This window comes from Octodon degus, unplaced genomic scaffold (genome assembly GCF_000260255.1).
Source record: "Octodon degus isolate 3935 unplaced genomic scaffold, OctDeg1.0 scaffold00070, whole genome shotgun sequence".
In the NCBI taxonomy this organism is placed as follows: domain Eukaryota; kingdom Metazoa; phylum Chordata; class Mammalia; order Rodentia; family Octodontidae; genus Octodon; species Octodon degus.
In genome coordinates this window covers 11,072,580-11,092,025 of record NW_004524646.1, presented here as the reverse complement: position 1 = coordinate 11,092,025, position 19,446 = coordinate 11,072,580, and the positions used below count along the sequence as shown (strand labels likewise).

The window sequence follows — 19,446 nt, the reverse complement described above, 5'->3', positions numbered from 1 at the left end:
CTTCCGCTTCCCAGAAAGCCACTGAGGCCTTAGCTGCGACGGGGATGGATGTGGACATCAGGGCGGGGATGGATTGCTTCCCAGCCCCGCGGGCACCCCGCGTGTGGAAGCGGCTGCCACAGCGTGCTGTTTCCACAGGGTGCTGGGGCCTCTGAACTGGGAGTCGGGGGGCTGGGGGCGCAGACCCTCCCTCGGGAGCGGTGTGTGCCCTGCGGTGGAGACACTCACCCAGGTTGGGCCCCGCATGAGCTGCTGCTCGCAGTCTCCCGCCTGGCAGTGCTCGGCTCTGATCATTTCCATTCCGATAGAGCCATTAGGAGTGATCCTGTTCCACTGCAGCCAGGAAGAGGGGCAGTGGGTGTGGATCTCAGTGTTGTGAGAGGAACCTCATTAGAGACTGTCTCCCCACCCTTGTCCCCTGGCAAGGTCTTCATTTCCTCCCTGGAAGTGCCCCTCACTACCCTCTGATACCCACAGGGACGGGAGGCTCGCCTGGTGAAAAAAAAATTATTCTCTTTTCCAATTTTCAATTTTCCACCTTCACTCATTTTCTTTATTAAGTGTGCAGTGGATATCGGAGAGGAAGAAAATGACAGCTGTGCCCTGAGTTCTGAGCTCGGAGCCTGCTTTGCATACTGTCTCCAGCTGAAGAGTAAGGCAGGATGGGAGAGGAGCCTTTCGCCTCTGGGCCCTTCTCATTCACCTGCCCCTTGCTTCCGGCCCATCGCCTGCATCTGCACCCCTAGAAGTTTTCCTGAGCGAGGTGACAGGTAGCAGAATTCCCCATTGTGCCCCTGAGATGGACACAGGCCTGGGAGGCAGATAGATCGTTGGCTTCTGATTCTGGGCCCAGCCCTCAGTCCTTTGACTTTTTTCAAAAAAAGAAAAGAAAATTAGGTTCCCAGGTGGGAATGGAGTTTCTGAGACTGTGCATGTGGGAACTTCCCAGCATACGGTGGGTCCTTGGTAAGCGTTCCCTTCTGTGCTTCTAGCCTCCATTAGTGTGGCGACCCTAAGGGCTACCTCCCTGGGGAGGATGCGAAGCTCCTGGAAACACCTGGCCCGTGAGGTGCCCCCTGCAGGAACAGGCTTTCGGGGTGTCTCACATATCCTTGGGAAGCACCGTAGGCCTTCAGAGCGGGCCACTGAACACCACTATTGCATGCCACATGGGCTGTCACGGCACTTGCAAGGACTGCAAGTCCCCCCCACCCCCCGGACCCCAGTGGTTGTCGGAGAGTGTGTGGAACTGTCTTTCTCCTGCAGTGTGCTGGGCCACCTGGCACGGGTGGGGCAGGGGAGGAGACGGGATATTTAGGTGCTTGGATGTGGCTGGCGTACCCCCAGCCCTCAACGCTTTTAAGGTCCACATACGACTGTCAGGGCCAGTAGCCACCAGGAACAGAATGGGCGGTTCTGGCTCGCTCCTGTGGAGGAACTTTGGAACCTTTCCTCCCTCGTTGCCTGGTTACACGATCATCTGTCACGTGTCCCCTGGGAAGGGGACTTGGCTGGGGAGGTGCAGGCGGCGGTGGGGGCGCCGGGAGATAGTGTCTGTCGCTGGGAACATGGCGAGTACATTCGATCATATCAAATCCCCATTTATATCGTGCCGGACAGCCCCACTGCCCAGCTGCCCTGGAAGCCTCGGACTGCTGGGGCTTTTTTGATGCATGAATGAAGACTGGGAAGTGGGCCAGGACTTGGCTCCTGAGCTTCTTCATCATTTATTAGCTTTTAGTTTTAATTGTTTCCCGACTTCTTTCCAGATATTTATCTAGGAAGAATTGTCAGTTCTTGCTGCACTGCGCAGACGCGCGGGGTGGGTGCCAACTGCAGAATTTTAACAGCTCCTCTGGGCGGCAGGCAGGAGGCCTTACTCAGCTGGGTCCAGCAGGCCTGGGTAGGGCACCCACAGTGGGTCAGGCTGTGCTTCATGGAGCAGGGGCGAACTGGACGAGGCTGGTCGTTCTGGGGTGGGGCCTGTCTCTTGCAGTCCTGTTTCTGTTGGGTCTGGCTTGTCACGGGATTGAGGGTGGAGGGAGCAGTGTGGCCCTGGGGAGGTCGCTTTACCTGTCTTTCCAAGCTTTGGCTCCTCCACCTGAGGTCCACAGTGCAGTCTTCCTAGGGGTTACGGAGGACACACTGAGACACAGTGGGGCTCGACCAGGGCAGGCTGTTGCTTGTGGGGTGCCAAGTCCTCGTGGCCTCCAGAGGCACTCTGGCTCAGAGTGGACCACAGTGGCACCAGGGTGGATGTGATGATGGGGGCCTGGAAGTGCAGGCAGGAAGCCAGCAGATGTTGCATGAGGGGCCAGCTTGGCTTTGGTGTTGTAATTTTTAGTCTTAGCAGTGGGCAGAAGAGGCACCCAAAGACCTGAGTCCTTGAGCTTGTGAAGTCCTTTCCTGCTTTGGACAGCCTCGGTTTCCCCATCTGTGCTCTCTGGGGAGAGGGCTGTGTAAGCTACAGCTGGTGGCTGGCCGTTTAGTCCGTAGGCTGGATGTTCCCAGAGGATGTGACAGGCGGTGCTCAGCTCCCATGCTGGGTGTGGTCACAGAAGTCCCTCGCTGCACTGTGGTGGTGGCATCTCTAGAGGTGAATCCCCAGGGCTCCCCACTTTGTGACCATACACACGAACCCCTGACTCCCCAGGAAGATGCGGCCACTCTATAGCAAAGGAACTTCACACCGAGGGCCAGCTTCAGAGATGGGGTGCTGTGCCCAGGCTCACCCAGCTGGCGGCCAAAGGCCATGTGTCAGGCGGAGTGGTAGTGGCTGGGTTCTGAGTGCCCTGGAGGCCAGAGGACTGAGTGCCAGCTTTGCCACTGAGTCTCCTCCTGGCGTTGCCCAGCTCCTTGGCACTTGTGCTGCCACCCCAGTCCGGAGGGCCCTGGAGGTGGCAGGCAGGGCCTTGCTGGGCGTGGACCCAGCAGAGCCCTTCCTGGGCCCTGCTGCCACGCCTGAGCTTTAGCTGCTTTTGCATCGTGCTGGGGAGAGCTGTGGGGAGGACCAGATGCTCCATGGCCGGCACATGCATATTTCTTACAAAATCCCCATTTTCTTGGGAAATCGTTAGATTTGCAGTTTGCTTTGGGGCCATATTGATGGGGAGAAACCATGATAACCCCAGTGCTGAATTCATGTTGACTAACAAGCCTTGGGGCCGATAAAACACAGTGAAGGAGGATCTGGGATAATTCAGGCAAGGAGAGGAAGTAGCAGCATCCTTCTGATTTGTGTGCTGGAGGTTAAAAATTAAGTTTCGATTGGGAGCTTTTAAAGAGCGATCCCTTAGGAAATTTAGCCCAAGGGATATAAAAAAAAAATAAACACAAATGATTAAAAAGTGGGAATCTTCAGTGCCTGGGCTAAAACTTGTGTTGACAGTGAACTCTGTGTGTGTGTGTGTGTGTGTGTGTGTGTGTGTGTGTGTGTGACTATTGTTTCTCACCTAGTTACACTGACTCCTTTTGTCTTAGGTTTGGGTATAATCATTTATTTTGTGTTCAGAAGGGAAACATTTTTACAGAAAAGAGTGATGAGAGAATTGGGGGGAAGGTCACCCCTCTGCCGCCAGAATCTGAATCCTCCAGTGGAACGTGCCAAGTGATGGTTATTATTCCCCCAGAAAATAATGTCCTTTTTCACTTGCTTTTAACATTCTGCCCTTGGCATCTGTTCCAGGCATTGTGGACGAGCGCAGCCTGTGTTCTGAGGATGGGTTAAAGCAAGCACTTATTGAAAAGCATTCTCTACTTAATTACATTTCCTTCTTCTGGAAGCTATTTTAATTTTTTTTTATAATCACATGTTAATTGTGTATTAGCGGGGCCTTTCTGATTAGTTGAAAACATAATGAAACCTTTGTAAACAACACAGAGAGAAAGAAAGGAGAACGTGTGAAGCAGAGGCTGTGGTGAGGAGCAGTTCTGGGAGCTCAAGTAACTGCATTTCTTGGTGCTGGGGAGGGCCGGAAATTGTACCTGGAAGTCCCCTATTTATGCCCGCTGGGAGGCAGGGCCCAGGGTGCTTTGGTGGGGTGGTGGCTGGGCTTGCTGAGGAGGAGTCCAGAGGTGGGCTCCTCCTAGTCTTGTCAGGCTGGCTGGCTGGCGGGCTTTTGTTCATTCATGTGTTCATTCATTAACTCATTTGGTCATTGACATTCTTAGCACTGAGTAGCTCTCCAGAGCAGGAGCCTGGACTCTAGATGGCCGTAGGGCTGCCTCTCTTCTCAGCTGGGGCCTCATCTCCGTTTGTGGATGAGGAAATATTGGAGGTCAAGTTCAGCCAGATGTGGGAGCAGGGGACCAAGTCTGTGGGTCCACAGCCTGGGCCTGGGACAACTGACTCTGAGGCCACCCTTGCCCTTCCCATCCTTACTGGCCATGGTACCTGCTTCCTGTCAGGGCAGGAGATGGGAGGAGGAGCTGGGGGTCTGGGTCTGTGTGTGGCAGGGAGGAGGTGAAGCCTCGCTGGCAAGCCAGCCTGTCCCCAGAGCAACGTCCCCAGAGCACGGGCATTGTTTGTCTTCTGCTGTTAACTAAAGCCTTGTTTCTGGACTGAAAGCCCCAGCCCCGGTTTATAGCCCCTATTGTGGCGAGTGCTGCCCAAAAGCCCCGCTCTGTTCCCGATTTAAAGGGCTGGTCTTACAGGGGTTTTGCAGTTCTCAGGCTGTTATTAGGGAAGCGTGGCTGGGGCTCTTGAAATGAAAGTGCTACTGTACGCGAGAGCCAGGTTTGCCTGCGCGTTCCAAGCAAGGCTGCCAAGACAGTGTTATGAACAGCCGCCAAGCAAAACACGCGCGTCGCGTCCAGAGCAGCCAGCTCACTTCTGCAAATAGAGGAAAAATTGACTTTCTGATTTGGAGTGTTTCTACAACTAAGAAGAATCACTCCAGTGATTGTTCTAAAAATATTCCAGAGGCGGCACGTTCTCGAAGGCCTTGGGATGCTGAGCATCCCTTAATTGTACTTTTTATGTAATCTCTCCGGATTGTGTTTTAAAAAAAAATCACTAAAGCTTGCATGGTCATTCCCCGCAGCTCCACCACACACGAGCGCGGCTGCAGCCTGAAAGAGTGGCGTACGCAGCAGAAATTGTATTTTTATCTCTTTGACTTCAGGAAGTATATTTGGGTTCTGAGCTCCAGCAGTCGCTGTTACAAGGCTTGCTGCAGAGCAGCTGAATCTAGGGCAGCCCCCGGTGTCCCCTGCCCAAGTGGCCCGGCCAGCTCGGGAAGGAGGGTCCCTCAGACAGAGGACGGTTGTTGGTGGCAGCCACCTGCCACTGCCGGGTTGGGATGCAGTTCTCTTTGCAGTGCAGCACCGGGACCCTCAGAGCTCCGGATTCAAGGGTCCCAGGCTGCTCTGGAATTCAGTTGATTTCTGCAGTGATGAGACTGACTGGAATTCCACAGTTCACTTATTGCCAGAAGTGGATGATGTGGGCTCTCCTCCGCATGCGTCTCAGCTCCCGCCCTCTGCCTCTGTCCCCCTTGCTCTCCTCCCGAGCCCTTGCCTGGCTTGTCCCTTTGAGTCTGTGTTCCTGGGCTGGGACCGGCGCTCTCAGGTGGCCACTGTCTGAGTTAAAGGTCCAGCCATGGCTGCTCACCCTTGGGGGTACCGACCTTGGAGCCTGACCATTCTTGGGTACCGTCTTATGCACTGGAGGATTTTTAGCAGCCTCCCTCACCTCGACCTGCTAGGTGTTAGAAGCACTCTGAGCCCCTTCATAGAGGACAGTCATGTTACCTAGAGGAGCAAAGTATCCCTCTGTCGAAAACCAGCTGGCCCAGCCTGTTTTTCCAAATATGCAACACCAGTCCAAGGCTAGCTCGGTGGTGGCAGACTTGTGCCGCAGTGACTTGTTTTATCATTGAATGTTCTAAAAGGTTCACCATCGAGTCACCAATTCTAGTTGGGCAGGTGGTAGCATAGCCTGTAATCTCAGCACTCGGGGCTGAATTAGGAGGAGCACTGGTTTGTGCTTACCTGGGCACCTTAGCAAGAGCCTGCCTCAAAATTTAAAAAAAAAACAAAAAACAAAACACCAAAAAAAACAAAAAACAGAGTGGGTATATAGTTCAGTGTGAAGGCCCTGGTACTGAAAAAAAAAAAAAGTGGACTCTAAAGTCTTGGAAATTGACAGTAAATTCTACTACTGAATTTTATTCGCCAAATATATATATTGCCACCAGGGTTCAGGTGGCAAGCTGTCTGTCACAGATGCCCCAGGCCCAGCTTCTAGGCAGTGACAAGTCTTACAGGTGGAAGGACTTTGGAGGAATTTCCCAGTGGTTCTGGCTGTGTGCTCTGGGACTTTCTCAATATTTTCTCCCTCCCTCCCTCCCTCCCTCCCTCCTCCCTCCCTCCCTCCTCCCTGTTCACACCCCCCCCTTCCCTAGAGATTTCATTTTGCTTCCGTGTTGGGAATGGTACTCAGCTTGGCCCCAGGTGAGGGCCTTGCTCTGGTGACATGGCTGTGATCACTTATAAGCATCTCGTTTGTGGGTTTAAATGTTGACTCATTCCTGGGGCACCCAGCAGGGTCAGGTGGCAGATGTCACAGATCCCCAAGCGGAGCATCTCTGAGAAATGTAGACTGGGGTGGTTGGCAGGTCCTGTGCCCGGCTCCCTCAGAATGTGGTGTGACTTCCTGAGAGTGATTTCGGGGTTCAGCCAAAACTTGGGCTTCCGCTGGCTGCTCCCCACACACCAGCTGGCCCGCCCAGCCAGCCTCGAGGTGCTGCAGACCTTTGGAATTGGTGGAGCTGCACCTCCCAGGGACATGGGTTTGAGAGCTGGACAGGACCACCTGGGGGTCCTGTGGAGAATGCACAGTGCAGGCAGCGGTGGCTCCTGGCTCCTTCCTGCTGCGCTCCTCCTCCTTTGTCACCGGCCCAGCCCGTGCTGCCCGTGCACATTTCCTCCTTCCCCTGGCACTTGCCCACAGTGCTGTGAGCCTTCCTTGTGGGCTAGCCCAGCTGCCGTGGTGCTGTGATCATAGGCCAGAGCCAGTGCCCGTTGGACCTGCCCCCGAGCTGCCCAGTGACCATGGTGGCCACTAGTGCTTGGAGAGGGCCTCTGAGCTGGGCTGTAACTGCTCCTGGCTGACACTGGCATCCCTCCTGTATGCGTGCGTGCATGTGTGTGTGTGTGTGTGGCACATACCCTGCCTTTTTTTGTGAGAACCTGTGTGCTGTGTCTCTTGTCCTGGTGTTGTTGGCACCACTCTGAATCCTCTGGTTTCTTCCCGGTGCATCCGGGCACCCGGAACCCTCGGCGCTGTCAGCTGAGCCTGGCGAGGGTGACCACAGCCCGGCTGCCGGCAGCGGCTGGAGGAAGCTTGGCACCGTGGCAGAGGCAAGGCGCTGCAGAAGTGCCGCAGGTTTTTCATATGGAAATGTGAAATAATGGGGTGATTAAATAGAGCTGTATATTAAAGTACATCTGACATTAGAATTACCATAATGTGCTGTAGCCTTAGGCTGAGTACTTTATTTGCCATCTGCGTCGGCCCAAAATCCCCCGGGGAAGCGCTAAAATATTCTGAATAAACTCAGCTCGAGTTCTTATTGAGAGTAAAATACCATTTGTGGCACGTCGTATTGATTCGTCTTAATTGTGGTGCAGAAAAGAACATTCACTGGCTGATGACTTTTGTGTTGGTGACGGGCTGGCTGGACTTGCTCTAGCACTGCAGTTGGTTAACCTGGGCAGACGGGCAGCCATGGCCAGGCGGGCACCTGGGCTCCAGCTGGGCACCTGGGCTCCTGCCGCAGTGCCGCCGCTGCCCCCACCCGGGCACCGCTGGGGCACCCTGCCAGCCTGCCCACCTCCGGGGGATGAGAGGGTGGGGGAAGGGCACAGGCCCCGGGGCAGAGGAAACCCACACTGTGCCCTGCAGGCTCCTCCCCACGCCTGGTCCGGCCATCTCCCCAGTGAGGCGGAGTACTGACCAGCCTGCCCCGACCCGCCAGCTGCAGAGATAGCTCGCTCATTTAATGACACAAAGCCCAAGATGGGCTGGTCACTGCGTAGTGGTCCTGAGACCATCCTGAGCCCCCTGGGGGGAGGCACGTGCAGAATGCACTGAAGATAAAGGAGTCATTAGGGGGACCCCCCAGTTCCTAAGGTCCAGTTCTTACCCTATAATTGCCTATCATTATACAAAATTTAAATATTCAAACATTCTCCACAAACCCTGGGCTAGCATGTTTTTATTACAAATTCAGAACAAGGGAATAACCTTTAACTTCAGAGACAAATGAGACAAATTTACAAGTGCATATCTGCTGTTTTCCTGTTCTTTATCAATCCCCGTGGACCGGAGCACTTTTGCTATAACACCACTCAGAACAATATACATATATTACTACTTGTTTGTAGTGCGTCGGTAATGAGTCCCCTCTGCATTTGCTAACCTATATAACTCGGCGTCGAAGCTCTCCATAACGTCAATTATCTCCTCAGAGCTAAACGTACACTCCATTAAAGCGAGATTTACAGCCCTTGCCATACTTCTTGGGGCAGAAAGTAGAGGTTTCTGTGGATTTAAGGACGGGAAGGATGGAGGCTGGCCCGCGGAGGAAGTCGCGACGTAGGGAGCAGCGAGACTTCCTGCGTCGCGTGGCCCCGCGGGAGGAGGCTCCGCGCCGCGTGCGGGTGCCCGCGCGCCTGCAGCTGCCTCCGGGCTGTTTCCTCGTTGGCGCCCGGGGTGGCTGGCTTCTTGTCTCTCGGTCGCATTTTCTGCGCAGCGCCCATCCCCAGTGTTCTGAAGTCCTTCCTGGAAAGTCCGCGTTGAATTGGAGGGAAGGACAGCCCCCCAAATAAGACCATCTAACAGCCCCCTCCACATCCACGGGAGGCACACAGGGTCCCCTATGGAAAGCAGGTTTCAAGGGCGTCTGAGGGCACACGTCCTGTTTCCTGGAAGACTGACACTGTTTCGGGCACCTCACAGCCCCTGATGGGAGCGGGGAGGCTGCGAGGACGACGCCGAGGACTGTGCTGCCCACGACCCGCCCCTGCCAAGTCGCTTTGTGTGTCCGGCCCCTTGCTCTCCCACGGCACTGACAACCGCTGCTGTTCTCACCTACGGAGGTGGCCCCGCTGGTCTGCGATTTCATTTTCTTTGGGGGCTGGGTGTCTCTCCTGAGTGCGAAACTGTGCATCTGGTCTGTTATGCCGTTGAACCATGACAGGAAGACTGTTTTGGAAGTCTCAGGTGCATGGGTCCCTGCGGCCCCAGTTTAGCTTTCTTTCTTTTCTTTCTTTTTTTTTTTTTTTTTTTGTGGTACTGGAGATGGAACTCAGGAGCTTGCACTTGCCAAGCAGGCTCTTATTCTACTGAGCCATCTCCCCAGCCCCCACCCCAGTTCAGTTTTAATCCTTGTGCGTTTTCTTTTTTAAATAAAAAAAAAAAAATTGGGCCGGCCAAATAGCTCAGTGGATTAAAGCGCCTGCAAGCAGGCACAGGGGCGGTGGGTTTGATCCCTGGCCTGCCGTGCTGGCCCCACCCCTGGAGCATGCTGAGACAGTTGAGACTGGGTACAGTGGCACACGCCTGTAATCCCAGCTCTTGGGAGGCTGTACACAGGTGGATTACTATGAGTCTGATCTAGTAGTGAGACCCTGAACACCCTGTAGACTCTTCCCTAAAATAAAAAAAAAAAAGTTTAATTGGTGCAGAGTCTCACTACACAGCTTGAACTCAGTTTGCACCACCACGCCTGGCTTCAGGCTGGCATAGTCTGTGGTACCATGAATTGAACCTGGGTCCCTGCGCTTGCCCGGCAGGAGCTTAGACCACCGAACTATCTCCCCAGGCCGATTTGTGAATCTTCCGAGGAGCCTGGACCACCCTGTTCCTGATGGACTTGCAGTCCTGGGGTTTTCAGATGTGAGGACAGCCGGGGTAACTGTGCTCCTGGCCAAGAGGTGACACAAAAGCCACCCCTTGGGTGCAACCTCATTCGACTGATTTTGAGTTTCATTTGTTCATGCCATGTGGTCATCTGACTTCTCGGGAAGGGGAAGCCTGCTTAGAAACAAAGATCTTTTGTTGCACTGGGACTTTGTTCTACTGAACACTTCTTAAGCATGGGCTAGAAACTCTGTTTTTCTTTTTTAATCCGAAAGTGTCACCCTGATGGGACCCTGGCTGCCGGAGTGCTCCTTGGTGGCTGAGTGTCCTAACGCGTTTGCAGCGCTCTTGGGCAGGTCCAAGCCCCTTCTCAGCTTTGCCTCTAGTTCTTCGCCCCCCTCCTGCAGGTGCTCCCAGCCTCCTCTGCTGGCCTTGTCCTCCCTCCATTCTCGCTTTTGAATCTGTACCACCAGCTCCTCCTCAAGGGTCCTCCCTGGTCCTCCCTGGCCACCAGTCTCTTCGTCTGAAGTCCCACTGCACAGACCACATGGGTCAAGCTGTCCCCAGATGTCCCCTTCCTCGTGGGCTTTGTGCACCGGTCTGAAGCCTACCAAGGACAACGCCATGTGTTGGGACTTGTGGGAGTGAATGAGAAGGAGCCCTCAACATTCGCCGTAGCAATACCTGTCTGGGTTGCCAGCAGTTGTGACGTAGCCATGGGTTGTCCTCACAGACCCCCATCTTTGCCCCAGTTAGGGGCATGGGCAGGGGTGTATCAGGATAGGTAGACAGGCAGGCAGGCAAGCAACCCTGAAGAATGTGGGGGCCCAGGCTACGTGGGGCCCCTTTGGAATTCCATCCCATCTCCTGTGTTGCTTTGGTCCTGAAGCACACAGAGCCACCCTTCTTCCAGGCAGCCTGGCCCTGGCCATGTGAATTCCCCACAGCCCCTACCCCAGACCTTCCTGTGCCAGGCCCTGCCACAGCTTCTGCATCCCTTTGGACTCTGTGTCCACTGCTCCACTGTGCCCACTCCCTGGTGCTGCCTGCACCTCTTCCCTGGAGAGAACATGACTGGCTGGTGTCTCTGCACCAGCCTGGCTGCCCAGCGCCAGGCCGAGCTGCCTGTTGGAGGCTGCTTTGGAGGTTGCAAGCCAGGACTTTTCCTCCCAGCCCATTAATCCAGACAGGAGGAGTCTGCAGTTACCTCTGCTGCATGGATCGCACCTGGGTAACTGGATGTCACAGACACTGTGAGGCTTTCCTGGTGCATAGGCCTCCCTCTCCTGGACCATTTCCTACCCTTGAATTCTGATGTTTGGCCTCCCTGCCCACCCTGGCACTCAGAAGTACCAATGGATGGGTGAAGCGTGGCTGCGTCCTCACCTGCCAGGGTTGGCAAGGCAGAGTTGGAATTTTGGGGGGGGATGCCAGCAGTTTATCCTGATAGGACAGCAGCCCTGGGTCAGTTGAACAGGGTGCAAATCCTGCTTCTGCCATTTATTAAGCCAGGTTCCCCCATCCAGGGCCACCATGGGTCCCTCAACTGTGATGGCACTTGGTTTCATTTTTCTAGAAGATCTAATTTATCTTCCTGAGGGGCCCAGAAGAGCCCCTAATACTCAGAGCTTGGCACAAGTCCTGGCACAGGCTGCCTGTAGGCAGATCAACAGACCACTGTCACAGCTAAGACAAGGTGGCCAAGGAGAAAGGTGAGGGTCAAGTGTGGTGTCAGCAGGACCAGCTCTTGCTAGCCCTGGAAAGTGTGAAACCAGATGGTCTCCAAGGGGGGGGGGTGAGGAGAGTGAAGGCCCCGGGTGGTTTGCACAGCTAAAGATGAGTGCCTGGTGTGTCCTCAGGGCAGTGGAGGCTGCCATTGGTCCTTGAGTTGGGGAGACTGCAGCTCTGCTCCATCGTGGGTAACGGTGGAAGGGTGGGACATGTTTGTTTCTCTTAGTGTCTCCTGGGCTCCGGCATCTCTCGTGGTTGGTGTGTGGCTGCTGCCCAGGGCAGGGGCTCTGGCTTCAACTCCCAGGCTGAGTCTTGCTTGTAGGTGGCCAGGTGTGGAGGGTGTGGGTCAGTGCGTGGAGTTCAAGTTCAAGGTTCCCTGAGCCAGGATAGATGTTCTGCTCCCAAGGCTGCTGACTCTAGTGACACTGATGGTAGGAAAACACGTGGGATGCTGAGCTCAGGGCTTAGGCTTGGCATTTGCTACCTCTCGGTCCCTCCCAGGTACCCAGGGCCTGCTGCGCTTTCCAGCATGGCCCCTCCCCCTGCAAGGTAAAACTGCAACGTGGTAGTGGTGCTGCCTTGCCGTGTGCGTGAGCACCCTGGGGCTCCCTCATGCCTAGCGAGGGCCCAAGTGACCTGGGTCCAGTGTGGGTGCGGCAGGACCCGGACTCCTGCTGGCAGGGTGTGGAGGAAGCTCCCAGGCCACTGGACGCCTTGGCACCGACAGCCCTGACACAGAGTCAGGGGCATGAGTGGCAGTCACTGGGCTGGGGGCTGCAGTGTCAGCAGCCAGGGACACCAGTGCGGACCTGTGTTCAGGAGTCTGAAACCCAACTGGAGGGGGAATGTCAAATAACCCAAGGCCACTGGCATGTGCCTGAGAGCCCTGTGTTCCATGCACAGTGCGTAGCAAGCCTGGGGTAATCAGGGTACGTAGGCAAGAGCTGCGCAGGGCGGACTCTGCCTCTGGTGCCGAGCTCAGCCAGGCCCTTGCCTCCCTCGCTGACGTCCTGAGCACCACTTCCAGGTTTCATTAAACAACCGGGCAGGTTGTCAGGTGCTTCTGCCTCTTCCGGGCTGGCAGCCGTGTCCCTGGCTGCCTGCAGAGTTGCTAGTGCAGGCTGGGTGTGCACCTCTTGGTTCTGTCATTGTTCCCGGGGGACACAGTGCTGCCACATTTATTTAGCCATCTGCTCTGGTGCCCGTGACCTTGGCTTCTGTGCACTGGGATCTGGGGATAGCAGAGAGGCTCATGAACACTGCATTTGGTAATGGCTGTCAGCATGTGGGGTGACAAAGATCCCAGGTCTGAAGCGAGAGTGTCAGGATGGATTGGTGATGTCTGCTGCAGACGCTGGTGTAGCTAGGGGGATGTCAGCGCATATCCTTCTCAGGTCAGACCAAGGAGTACCTACCAGCCAGTACCCTACACAAGCACCCCTCCTGACCACTTGCTCTGAAAGATTTTTCTCTTCTAAACAAACACCTATTATCCTTGACCCAGCTTTTGCCTTGGCAGCGCCGATTCACATAGGCACAGGTGCCGCCTGTATTTGTAAAATGGCAGGGATGCCAGTTGGTTCTGCGGGGGCCTTTGGGGGTACTGTGTGAGTTCCTGAGGGCACCTGGTATGGGGCTTGGCTCACAGTACCTGTTTCTTAAGGTTTTCTTGTTGCCATTGCTCCTCTTTTTCCTGCTCCTCTCTGCCACCTTGGGGAGCGCTGAGGAGCATGCAGAGGGGTTTGGGACAAGCAGGGTGCTGACCAACTTTGAAGGTGACCTGGTTCAGGAATAAGACAAAAATGAAAGCCTCAGGGGCCCGGGAGATGGCTCAGTAGAATAAGCGCTTCCCTGGCAAGCGCAAAGGTCTGAGTTCAATCCCCGGTTCCGCCAAAAACCAAACCAAACCAAAACAAAAACAAAAAAATGAAAGCCGCATAGACCCCTAGGTACCCAGGTGACATTTTCTTCCTGACATCATAAAAGGAGAGAGAGGCTTTACTTTTATTCATTTTTTGGCCCTAGGGATTGAACCCGGGGTCTCTTCTGTGTTCTACCGCTGAGCTACACCCCTGGCCTGGGGATGGTTTTTAACGAATAAGGAATCTACACATCTCAGGTGTTGCAGCGACACTTCTCACCATCTGGGAACTGTGGCGGTGGGGGGGTGGTGGTGTCGCTGGCTGTCACAGATGCCGGAGGAGGATTAAGGGGTCACCTGGCACAGACAGCCCTCTTTGGTCCTGGGTGTCTTGGAGTCCAGACAAGGAGGACTGCTGTAGGGTTTCCTGCCCCTGGGTCCAGTCTCCCTGGCATCTTGTGGCCTTGTCACTGTGTTCCTGGGGACCATAGCACTGTGGGCTCACTGGCTTTGTAAAACGATTCCTCTCTTGGATGGAGGCCTGTGGTGGGCTTGACCCCTGTGCATCCAGGGATACATGGTGCAGCGGGGGAACCTCTGTCTTGGCCATTTCACTGTGACAAGTGTGGACAGGACAGTGAATCCCTCAGGGGTGAGGGCGGTCAGGCAGCTGAGGTCCTGCCCAGGGTGGGGGAATCTGAAGGGCACATGGCCCTGCCACTTCTTGGCTGTGCAGCTTGGCCTCTCTAAGCTTCGGGGTCCTCACGTCTAAAGAGGGAGCGATCTTGCACCCCTCAGAGGTTGCAGTGAGTGAATGCTGAAATGAGCTGATACAGGTCTCAGTGCCAAGCCAGCTGCTAAACCTTTTGCAGCCTGCAGAGGGGCCTGAGAGACCTAGAGCCCCTAGCCTTCTTGGCCGTAGGAGGATCCACCCCCTCAATTATGGCCTTTTCGGGGAGGGGATAATGGTTCAATTAAAGGTGTACTTTTTATTGACCACCCGGTACCTTTATTGGTATTATTATTAAAGTATTCGAAGGGATAAGGAGGAACAATTATTTAAATGCCCATTAAGAAAAGCCTCATAGCAGAGGGAGAGCGTTTCATCGTAGAGGTCCAGTTGCCGGTCGGTTCCCAAGCGTCACAATAAAAAAGCATGTTTTCTCAACGTGTGCAAGTTTCCGGTTTCCTGGAACCTCTAACGCACAAGGCAGGCTGCATTAAAATTCCTCCAGGGCTTTATTACTGCCAGAGTCATTCAGAAACATCCACAGCTAGGTACAAGGATGGATAACAAAACCAAATTGTACCAACCCCACTGCAATGACTACGTCTGCAAAGCCACGTGCGATTTAAAGGGACAGCAGCGTGTATTTTTCCTGAGAAAGGAAGGAGGCAAGCAGAGCAGGAAGGATGTGGGCCAGGTTCTGAGTCACCCAGCATGCCACCGGCATTCTTGTCTGTGGGGCAGGTTTGATGTTTCAGAGTAAACTGCCATAGTAGTCTAGGCCTCCACCTATCAGTGGGAACCTCAGGGCCACAGGAGCAGGTGGATTTTGTGTTCCACTGGCAAAGAGAACAGTGGCCTTTTGCTGCAGGGAGCTGGCTGCTCCCACGGGAAGGTGGCCTCGTGTGAGGAGGGGTTGTTGCTGAGGCAGTGTTGAGCACCTTGCTGGGGAGCAGGCCAGCTCTACGCTGGAAGCAGCCCGCTGTCCAAGGGCCTTCTGTCTGCTGGACTGCGTGCTGCATTTCAAAACTATTATTGGGTTTTCTAATATAAAAATGTTCTGAGTGGTTCTTCAAAGACTTTCTGACATTGTTTGGTTCTTAGAGGCAAGCAGTCCCGTGCTCAGGGTTACTTCAAGGCTAGAGATAACCACAGAGTGAAGTTATGGTAATGAATATTTTATTTAACAGAAAGGAAAGGTGGGGTCTAGGTGGGGGAGCTAGAAAGGGCTGTCTAGGGAGGGCAGGGCCTTTGGGGGCTGTGGGAGGTTTAAGATTCAGCAATGGGGAGACCTGGGGAGGAGCCTGCTCCCAGTGAACCATGTTCTGTTGGCCGGGCTGGGGGCTCAGGGCTCCAGATAAGGAAAGAGCTCTCCTGGGAATGAGTGGCCCAGAAATTCACCCTGATGAGTGCACATAGTTCTTTGACACTTCGTGGTGAATTATGGACAGGTAACCTCCTTCGCGAGGCACCTCCAAGTTAGAGTTTGAGAAATGTTCTTTTTTTTTTGCCCCTAAAAAAAAAAAAACAAAACTCAAGAAGTGGAAACATCAGAGCTCTTTAGAACATGCAGCTACTCGCTTCCTGGCAGCTGGCATTCTGATTTTTTTTTTCTTTAAAAAAAGAAAAATGTAATCGGCCATTTTGGCTCTGAACAGTCTCTTCCTTCCTCGCCTGACTGGGACCTCTGCCTTTTCCTCTGCTGTTGATAGTGCTCACTGCCTCAGAACTTTCTAGAAAATATGTGGCCAGCAGAAGCAGACACAGGAAGTGATCCAGAGCTACCCGAAGAAGTAAAGATGTGGGGACAGGAGGTGGCCCAGCTCAAGGGCACACAGAACCAGAGTGCTGTGCGCCACTGATTGATTAATTAGAGTGACTCAAACAGGCGAAGGATACAGAAAAACTCTTTAATTTGAAGATCTATGACCTCTCAGGACATGGCGCTTCATTGTGTTATTAACTCTTGGGTCTGAAAGGGACCTCGATTTATCTTCTTAGTTATTACTTACGTAGTTCATCTTGCTTTTAAAAAAAAAAAAAAAAAGCATGTGGAGTGTCAGGCTGGCTTCTGACCAGCTCTCCTGGTGGGAACTGGGCTAAGGTGTTCTGTCTCCAAGGACATTAACTAATGCTGAGGACGGGAGACAGTGACTGTGAGAAGCCAGTTCCGTCCCTTTAGGTGTGGCTTATACATAGGAAGGCGGGGTGTCAGGGCTTCGAAGGGCCTCCCTGCTTTCTTCCAGATTGGGCAGGGTCCCCTGAGAAGCTCCTGCATGGGGGGAAAGGATCACCCTGAAATTATTTCTGTCCTACTTGCTGTCTTCTTGCCCCCGGATGCACAGACGCAAAAGGAGAGTAGAGGAATCTGCCTGTGAGTACCAGGCTGTGGCTTCCTGGGCCCGGCCAGGCGCCCCTGTCAGCAGGTGCCCTGCTTGAGCACAGCTGCTGTGACTGCACACGTGGCGTTTCCCTGGAAGTCCTGGCCACACAGAAGCCCGTAATCCTGATTTGAGAGAGACGCGCACTGGAGACCAAGCCCTCAGAGGGAATTCGGGGCCCTCAGTTCCCCAGTTGTGTGGCTTTGGCATAGATGGTTCCCAAAGGCCAGTTAATGTGGCTAGAGATACCATGGAATTTGCAGCTCCTCCCCCCAAAAACTCAATGAGTGGGTAGAAAACAAAAGCCTGGTGTGCCCAGGACTTGCTAAGGTAGGGCACCGCGTTCTCTGCTCCCCACGTGGCCTTCCTAGTGGGGTGACTGATTTTGGCTTCACCAGGGAGTCTGCAGTGATTTATTTGAATGTCAGTGTTAATGTCTTCCAGGTAGAGGGCAGTTTGAGAAGACAAAAGGGGCTTTGCCGTTGTGGTGTCTCCTGCAAGGCCTGGGGTAGACTCCTGTTCTTCCCTTCCTGGCGCTGCAGCTGATGGCTGATGAGAGGGCTTGTCTGCGCCCGTCTCTCTTGGGTGAAGTGTTAGCAGGGCTCTGGCTGGTGGGACGGCTGGCTTCACCTACAGGTCTACAAGGGTCACCTGTAGAAGGTTCTGGGTGAAAGGCTCAGCCTCCATTTTGTGACGACCCCAATGATGAACGGAGGTGGTGACAGTTTGGCTCAGGGCCACTGGCGTCCGGTACAACTTGCTGCTGGTGTCAGCAGAGGCAGACTCTTAATGAGCGCTGGTGGCTGTTTATCCGGGTGGATTTGGCAATGGTCTTTCTTTCATTCCTTACTATTCTGGCAAAGGGTTTCAAAAATACTTTGGTGGGCCAGTGTCACTGTCGCTTGGTGCCAGGGGTGCATAGAAGCTGAATTCCACGTTGGCTGGGGTGTGTGTGTGAGGACGCCGGGTAGGGACAGCTGTCACACAGCAGGGGGTCTCTAGGACATATGAAATTTTTTGTTTCTGGTTCTTGGTGTCTGTGTTTGGCTGGAGGGTGCTTCCTGCACAGTGGTGTCTATGACACACAGGGTTTCCTGTAGCTATTCCAGAGGAACCACAATCACTTCTCTTAGGAACAAAAAAGAAAGTTTTCAAGACATTACAGTTTGTGTTTCTGTAGGAGCTCCTTGAACCAAATATTGTGTGAACCCCTGCTTTGGTGGGGGTGGGAGACTGCCCCTCCCCTCGCTGGACATAGGGCAATGTTGGGGGGCATGTTTGGTCTTCACCACTGAGGAGGGGGTGCTCTTGAAATCTACAAGGTGGAGGCCCTGCAGTGTCGGACATCCCTCCCCACCCTCAACAGTTGCTGGGGTCCGAATATCAGGAGTGCCTTGGCGGGGACCCAGGTCTGAGTGGTCAGAGGTCTGCCCGGCCGTCTGTCCTGTGCTCTTTATGATTTCCATTAGGGTCGGGCCTGCTCACGCGGTTTCACCTAGCCTGAGACAAGAAGGTGGCAGCAGAGCCAGGCCTGCAGGACGGAAGTTAGGCTCCTGAGCAGAGCCCTTCGGCCCAGCCCCTCGCGCCTACAGGTGTTCGGCCCCGCCAGCCCCTTCTCACGCTCTCTCTGCCTTTCTGTCCGTGTGTCTGTCTCCGCAGGTAAAGATGAGCCTTCCAGCTACATTTGCACAACATGCAAGCAGCCCTTCAACAGCGCGTGGTTCCTGCTGCAGCACGCGCAGAACACGCACGGCTTCCGCATCTACCTGGAGCCCGGGCCTGCCAGCAGCTCGCTCACGCCACGCCTCACCATCCCGCCGCCCCTCGGGCCAGAGGCCGTGGCGCAGTCCCCGCTCATGAATTTCCTCGGAGACAGCAACCCCTTCAACCTGCTGCGCATGACGGGCCCCATCCTGCGGGACCATCCCGGCTTCGGCGAGGGCCGCCTGCCGGGCACGCCGCCGCTCTTCAGCCCGCCGCCGCGACACCACCTGGACCCACACCGCCTCAGCGCCGAGGAGATGGGGCTCGTCGCCCAGCACCCCAGTGCCTTCGACCGAGTCATGCGCCTGAACCCCATGGCCATCGACTCCCCCGCCATGGACTTCTCGCGGCGGCTTCGCGAGCTGGCAGGCAACAGCGCCACCCCGCCGCCCGTGTCGCCGGGCCGCGGCAACCCTATGCACCGGCTCCTGAACCCGTTCCAGCCCAGCCCCAAGTCCCCATTCCTCAGCACGCCACCGCTGCCCCCCATGCCCCCCGGCGGCACGCCCCCTCCGCAGCCACCCACCAAGAGCAAGTCGTGTGAGTTCTGCGGCAAAACCTTCAAGTTCCAGAGCAATCTCATTGTGCACCGGCGCAGCCACACGGGTGAAAAGCCCTACAAGTGCCAGCTGTGCGACCACGCGTGCTCGCAGGCGAGCAAGCTCAAGCGCCACATGAAGACGCACATGCACAAGGCGGGCTCGCTGGCCGGCCGCTCCGACGACGGGCTCTCGGCCGCCAGCTCCCCCGAGCCCGGCACCAGCGAGCTGGCTGGTGAGGGCCTCAAGGCGGCCGACGGTGACTTCCGCCACCACGAGAGCGACCCGTCGCTGGGCCACGAGCCCGAGGAGGAGGACGAGGAAGAGGAGGAGGAGGAAGAGGAGCTGCTGCTGGAGAATGAGAGTCGGCCCGAGTCGAGCTTCAGCATGGACTCGGAGTTGAGCCGCAACCGCGAGAACGGTGGCGGCGTGGTGGCAGGCGTGGTGGCCGCGGGTGGCGTGGGCGTGGGCGGCGCTGCCAAGGCACTGGCGGATGAGAAGGCGCTGGTGCTGGGCAAGGTCATGGAGAACGTGGGCCTGGGCGCGCTGCCCCCGCAGTATGGCGACCTTCTCGCAGA

The 19,446-nt window shown here is 55.2% G+C and overlaps 1 protein-coding gene across 1 annotated transcript in view; it reads left to right on the top strand.

Moving 5' to 3' along the window:
* Positions 1-19,446, top strand: part of Bcl11b (B cell CLL/lymphoma 11B) — an 82,442-nt gene that overhangs the window by 62,079 nt on the left and 917 nt on the right. Inside the window, exon 4 of the mRNA XM_004635223.2 lies at positions 18,225-19,441. Coding sequence (XP_004635280.1) covers positions 18,225-19,441 — 1,217 coding nt within the window. The remainder of the gene's footprint in view (positions 1-18,224; positions 19,442-19,446) is intronic.